General features: G+C 42.3%; 1 protein-coding gene across 1 annotated transcript in view; it reads right to left on the reverse strand.

Moving 5' to 3' along the window:
• The window catches only part of Cpa2 (carboxypeptidase A2 (pancreatic)), a 31,751-nt gene extending 25,897 nt beyond the window's left edge, over window positions 1–5,854 (reverse strand). Inside the window, exons 1-5 of the mRNA XM_013036410.1 lie at window positions 5,760–5,854; window positions 3,576–3,657; window positions 2,639–2,773; window positions 2,307–2,402; window positions 635–736 (exon numbers count right to left, since the gene is read on the reverse strand). Of these exons, the coding sequence (XP_012891864.1) occupies window positions 635–736; window positions 2,307–2,402; window positions 2,639–2,773; window positions 3,576–3,657; window positions 5,760–5,824 (480 nt within the window). The 5' untranslated portion in view covers window positions 5,825–5,854. The remainder of the gene's footprint in view (window positions 1–634; window positions 737–2,306; window positions 2,403–2,638; window positions 2,774–3,575; window positions 3,658–5,759) is intronic.
• Between the last annotated feature and the right edge of the window lie 978 nt (window positions 5,855–6,832).

Genomic DNA, 6,832 nt, shown 5'->3' on the forward strand with positions numbered 1-6,832 from the left:
AAGGAGGGAGGAAGAGAGAAAGAGAGAGAGAGAAGGGAGGGGAGGGAAGGGAGGGAGGGAGAGAAAGAAAGAAAGAAAGAAAGAAAGAGGGAAGGAGAGAAGGGGAGGGAGGGAGGGAAGGAGAGAAGGAGAGAAGGGGAGGGAGGGAGGGAAGGAGGGAAGGAGAAAAAGAAAAAAGAAAAAACGGTAAAAGAAAAAGGAGAAACAGCAAACAACCCCCACCTTGATGAATCTGAAAACACCTCCCACCCTCCTCCTACCTCTCCTCTTCTCCCTCCCTCTCCTCCCCTCCTCCCATTTTCCCCCTCTGCTGCCCCAGCCTGGCAGGCACCTCCTCCCCCTCCTCGGTTCCTATTGGCGAGCTCGCCGGGTTCTCAGAGCGCATCTCTCAGGACAAGAGCATTAATTCTCTCCTGCAGACCTGCGTCAGCCTGCGCAGGAAAAGAGAAAAAAAAAAAAAAGGAAGAGGGGCGGGGGAGAGGCTGCTGGAAACCAGCAAAGACCGGCTAGGAGAGGGGATTTGAAAAAAAGCAAAAGAAAAAGAAATAAAAGCTGTTCTGGCAGGCCAAGCTAGGAGAGGCAGGATTCTAGAAGTGTCCAGAACAAAACCCCACGGCTGTCTGGGTGGGTGTACCTTGAGCACGTTCATTGTCCTGTTTTCAAAAGAAGAACCAATATTCACTTTGCTCACTAGATCAGGGTGCTCAGCCACGAGGTGATCCATTTCTTGGGAGATCTGGAAGGGTTTCAATGGAAGAGATAAGATAATTTGCCAAGCTATAATTATGATGGCATTGCCTTCCCTCCATCCCATTCCCTGGAAGCATGTTGTCACAGTGTCACATCGCTGCCGGACCTGGGGGTTCTGTAGGGGTGAGGGGCGTTAGTATCCCAGCTCAGGGATGCTGAGTCATTTGGACAGGAGAAGCCATTTTGCTGCAGTACAGACAATTCTGTGCACAACAAAAATGACACTGGTCTGGTCTGCTTGTAGCTTCCTCCCCCCAGCTCTGAGGTACAGCTTCTCCAGACAAGAGAACTAGCAGAACACAAACTGATAGTTGCATAAACACACACACACACAAAGGAGAGGGGGGAGGGCTGTAAAGGTTGGTGCTACAAAATGCAGGGGCTAGTGCAGGCTGGGGGACAAAGAAACACCAGCCCCAGGCAGCCTCAAGCCCCAGGCCACTTCACCGATTTTCTAGGTTCATTGAAATTCTGTGCATCCTACAGGCAGCCAGGCTGTGTCCATTGCTGGGCACACCTGGAGGTTTCCCAGGATAAAAACAGCCTCTTCTAGCTGTTGTCAATGTTTGCTGTCCCAGGGACACACCATTGTGTGGGACAGAGAGAGTGAGTCTTGTTTCTTCCTCATGCCAAACTAAGATACAGGTGTGTGTGTGTGTGTGTGTGTGTGTGTGTGTGTGTGTGTGTGTGGAGGGGGGGTTATAGTGTCTATTATATGGTGTACTATCTGTGGGATGTTGCTTCATATTTAAACACACTGGTATTTCTGGCAGTGAAACAAATGAACTAGTCAGGTCAGATTTTAGCCTCTACATAAGTGTAGGGCAGAGAAGGTTGACTAGCAAAAAAATTGAGCAAAATAAATTTCAGAGCTCTTTGCATTTTAAAATTGTGAATTAGAGACTTGCTGCCAACCAGATAACTCTTCTTTGTCTCTTCCCTACCCACCTGGCCTTTTAAACCCCTAACTTCCATCTGCACTCAAACCCCTCTCTCCTCCACTCTGAAGTCAGCCAATAGAGACAGATCTTTACAGGTCTGTTACAGAAAGGTAAATGCAGCCCACCTACTATCATGTGACCCAAGTAAAGAAAGGGACCAACAACACATAGGAACAACAAAAGAATCTATATAAACTTTGCTACCATATGGCCTTGGAGGTTAGGCAGGTTGGAGACTTCACCCTTGTCTGGAAGTTAGAGGTGTCAAATTGACCCATAACGCCATCATGAGTAGCAACCATAAAACACAGCTATCCTGTGAGAAGTGCAAATCAGAAATCTGCGCCAGAGATTGAGGGGAAGAGTATGGCAAGGCTGTTTGTTAGCTCACTTAAGACACTCTGAACACTTCCATAATAACTGTGTGATTATGGGCAAGTAGACTTCAGGTCCTACATTTAGCCAATGACATGGGTACTGCCTGTGAAATCCTATGGAGACTTGGAGAAGCTAGGACAAAATGGAGAATAATGTCTAGGTTATTACGTTACCCACCACTCTGTCCTCACAGGAAAGAATGGCACATTTCTCTGATACTCATTTTGAAATGCCTACCTCTTCCAATGTATGGTAGGCCCCAAAGTTGAAATTACCATTCCGTTCTCTTCTCTGATTAAATAGCATCTCTTCATTCTCTTGATCCAACAGCACCTAAGACAAACCAACTGTATATTAGTCAACAGATGGGATTTCTGTTTATAAGGGAATTGTGATCCTCAGTACCCACTACCAAGCTTTTCTCATCCTGTCCTTAGGCTCAAGGTCATGCTCTTTCCTTTATCTGGTAGCACTTTGGAAGAGGATGGGGCATTCAGCCACTACTACTGTAGGATGACAGTACTCTAGGCTCAGCAAGCCTCTGGAAGGCCACAGTAAGGCATAATTACCTGAACATCTTCAATCATGATGGAATAATCAATTTCCTGGGACTCCAGGAAAACTTTGACTGCCTGGACACTGACAAAGGGAACTCGGATATGAGTTGTCTCTCCTGGGATGGTGGGTGATTTCCAGAAGTCGAGCTGAAAAGGATAAAGGGTCAAGCCAAAGAAAAGAGTGGGACTTTCTGGGGGAAATGGATAGTTTAGTATTGCTGGATTTCAGCAAATCAATTTGTTACTAATATTATTTTGAGCCCATATAACCAGAATCATTATAGAATCACTATTAATACCAACAAGCATTTTATAAATATCCAGTCATAGGAAAATGTGTTATGTTTCCCTCCCAGGCATGGTTATTAATGTTCTTTGATAGATAGATAGATGGAAGATAGATAGATAGATAGATAGATAGATAGATAGATAGATATTAAAACTGGCAGAGAAAAAGATTATTTAAAATTATGGTAAGGTGTTTTGGTTTTGGCAATTCTGGGTTTGAACTTAGAGACTAGTATTTGCTAGGCAGGTACTCTACCATTTGAGCCATGCCTTCAGCTCTAATGGCAATTTTTAATTGGCTTTTTAGTGATCCAATTCATTTCATAATCATTAATGATATGGGAGAAATAATGTTAAAGGTGTTCAAAATAACTCACAGTTAATATCCAATCTCATTCTTACAATATACCTGTGAGCTAGGGGAATGGTAAATCTATACCCATTTTTCTGACTAGGGAAGTAAGTCATAGGAAAGGAAGACGGTTTGCCCGGTGTCACGTAGTTGAGATTAGAGCCCAGTTTTATGGAATCTCCACTCCATGAGTTAGTATCCCATACTACCTCAGAGGAATCAGAATACAGCCCAGAATGGATGTCAATCATCCTGACTGGCTGTAGAGTATTCCCTCTGGGAAACAAAAGCCATTACTAGCACAAATACCTGGAGATGTTCTTCAGCCTCTAGTTGTATCAGACTTTTAATTTGTTCTTCATTGTTTGGGATGATCTCAAGAACTTGGTCTCTAAAGAATATTAAACAGAGACATGACCTTAAGAGTGAAACTCGGGGCACTTTTTCTTTTATTTTCTGTTCCGATTAGCCTCTGCATATAGGCAATGAATGCAGCAGTCAATAATCTCTTTGACATCTCAGAAGCTAATAAATAGCATAGTGACCCATATCTCCAGAATGAAGAGGTGATAGAAAGGCTTTATTTCCTCCAAGGAAATGTTATCTAAATAATAATTAAGAGGCTATCTGCTCTTAGCAGGAAGCTTGCCATTAAAGTTACCCTTCCTTTAGCTAATGAGAATTTGTCAAGTCACACCTGCTGCTCATAACGTTGGCTTTTAAAACGTGCCTGTTCTTGTTTTTCAGAAAAGAAGTTTTTTTTTTTAATGGGATAATTAATTTGATGCTTGTAAGAGGAATTGGATTCACATCTGGGTAGACTTAATGTGATTTTTTTGTTGTTGTTTTGTTCATTTTGAAACTGAAAATGTATCAGCTCTCCATCTGAAAACCCAACTTTTGGATAGGAGAAGTTGAGACTCAAACCAATTAAAGTATATTTCTGCCTCTCCTTACACACATTCAAGTACATACACACACACACACACACACACACACACACACATACATACACATGGAGGAGGGGAGAAGGGAAAGAGGAAGAGAGAGATCTCAAAATTAGCAAATAGATTCTTAAAGAAGATGGGTAGGGGCTGGGAAGGTGGCTCAGTGATAGAGCGCTTGCCTTGCATGCATAAGCCCTGGGTTCGACTCCTCAGTACCACATAAGCAAAAAGAAAAAAGCTGGAAGTGGCGCTGTGGCTCAAGTGGTAGAGCGCTAGCCTTGAGCTGAAGAGCTGGGGACAGCGCCCAGGCCCAGGGTTCAGGCCCCCAACCGGACCCCCCCCAAAAAAAAGATGGGTAGAAGAACCAGATTTCTTTATCCCTCCTCCAAAGCAGGCTAATTTCATGTCCATTTGTGCAATAGGGAAGAAACAGGTACAAGTCACAGACAGGGGCCTATGTAGGTCTTCTGAAACCAAGTTCTACCCAATTTCCAATGAACTCTAGTGGAATACATAAGCTCTCCGAGGCTCTTCTGTCTCCTAGGACCCATCTGCCACAAATGCCCTAAAAATTTCTCCACTGGGGTCTCATTACTTTTAGTTAATGCTTAGGTACCCAAGAGCCTTCCTTTAAAAGGAGGAGATGCTAGCTGGGTACCAGTGGCTTGCCTATAATCCTAGCTACTCAGGAGGCTGAGATCTGAGAATCGCAGTTCAAAGCCAGTCTGGGCAGGAAAGTCGGTGAGACTCTTATCTCCAATTAACCCCCAGAAAACTGGATGTGGCACTGTAGCTCAAAGTGGTAAGAGTGCTAGCTTTGAGTGATAAAGCTCAGGGATAGCACCAAGGTGAGTTCAAGCCCCAGGACCAGAGAAAAAAAGTTATGTGTGATCCATTTGCTGAAAACTCATTATTCAAAATGGAGTCATCCTTGTCACTCTTCACTAAAACAGATTCGAGCTTTTGCACCATGGGAAAGAAAAAGCCCTCTCCAGGATTTATGTCACAGAACTGCCTGCCCTATATTTAAGACCATTTTTACTTAGCAGCTGATAAACGGCCAATTATGACCTTAACACTAGCTTTACCCAGTTATAGCTCCAACTTGCCAATCATCATGGCAGCTCCCACAAGTACTCAAAGTGCCAATGAACTTGTACTCGAAATCACTTGCATATATTGCATAGATTTCTCTATCTAAACAAGACCCCTAACCTTTCCTTTGTTGTCCAGACATACCAGAGGCCAGCCTGGCCTGAGCCATGTGTACTCCCAATTGTAATCCTGTTCTTTATTCTCAAAGAAAAGTCCTTTTATTAGCAATCCATTTCTATGTTTTCACAATTTTCACTTATTTATCCTTTTCAATGCCATTCATCTCTTTTTTGATCACCTCCCATTTTTCCCACCACAATTCTCCCCCACTCCCAGCCAAGAGAACTTTGAGAACATTTAACACGTACACCTATAATCCTGTAATATCCAATGGGAGGCTTCAAGAATAAGCTAAGAAAACTTCAAATGAGCCCCAGAAAGCAAAACTTACCCCACAAATGTTTCTCGACAGTAAATAAGCCCAAAAAGGGCACCATATAACAGGATCAACCTCATGGTCAAGGCTTTTTCCAGAATTCAGAGTCCTTCCTGAACTTTTATTTATAGGTAGAGCAGCCAAGGCAGATCTGTTGGTCCTCTGAGAATGAGAAAATTCCCACCTGCATGGGAAACTCTCAAGGTTGTAGATAACACCAGGGGCATGTTATTACCAGTCTGTACATTTTCCATTTCTAGGATGAGATAACAAACTCTGATGGAAAGAAAACAAAATCGCCAGAGTATACCAAGGGCAAATCATACATTTATGATTTAAAACATAAAGTGCCACTAGCTCAGCTCAGTGATAGAAGCCAGATTAATAGACCTAGAGGTTAAAGTCCTTTCTGAGACTCTTACAAAAAAAAAAGGGCAAAGCATTTATAGTAATTACTCAGGCATCCTGTCTATCACATTCCATTAGTTTGCTCGTTTGTTTATTTTTATAGTGTTTACCCTGAAACTGCAACGCTCAGTCCACATCTGCTAAAGGTCCCTGTAGATGTGGCCCATTCCAGTCCTCACTCTGTATTAAATAAACAAAGCAGAATGCCTTTTAATATTTAATTTTGCACTGTCTCTAAAGTGATCCATCTGCATTTGGACCAAATTGATATCCCTATTTCTGCACATTTTCCCCAAATGAAAATGTCCTTCTGATTAAAACAATGAAATTGCTTGTTATAGAAAAGTTTGGGTTAAAAGGAAGTGTTTTTATTTAATGACTAGTAAATTCCTTCACCCAAAGAAAACCATTGAGTACTTATCTTTCCAAAATTTTTCCAATGCTTTAGCAAAGATTGGACCATATTGCAAACACATTTTTTTACACAAAACTAGTTTTTTTAATTAACAAAGCAATCTCTTTTTGTCCATAAACATAGTCTGACTGACTTTGTTCTTCCTTGCAGCAGAAGAAAATACAACTATTTTCTTTTTAAGAATCATAGTTCATTGCTTTGAAGTCACTCACTCATTATGTTCAGCCTAACAAGAATCAAGAATCAAGCACCAACAGCTGCAGTT

This window comes from Dipodomys ordii, unplaced genomic scaffold, assembly GCF_000151885.1.
Source record: "Dipodomys ordii isolate 6190 unplaced genomic scaffold, Dord_2.0 Scaffold285, whole genome shotgun sequence".
In the NCBI taxonomy this organism is placed as follows: domain Eukaryota; kingdom Metazoa; phylum Chordata; class Mammalia; order Rodentia; family Heteromyidae; genus Dipodomys; species Dipodomys ordii.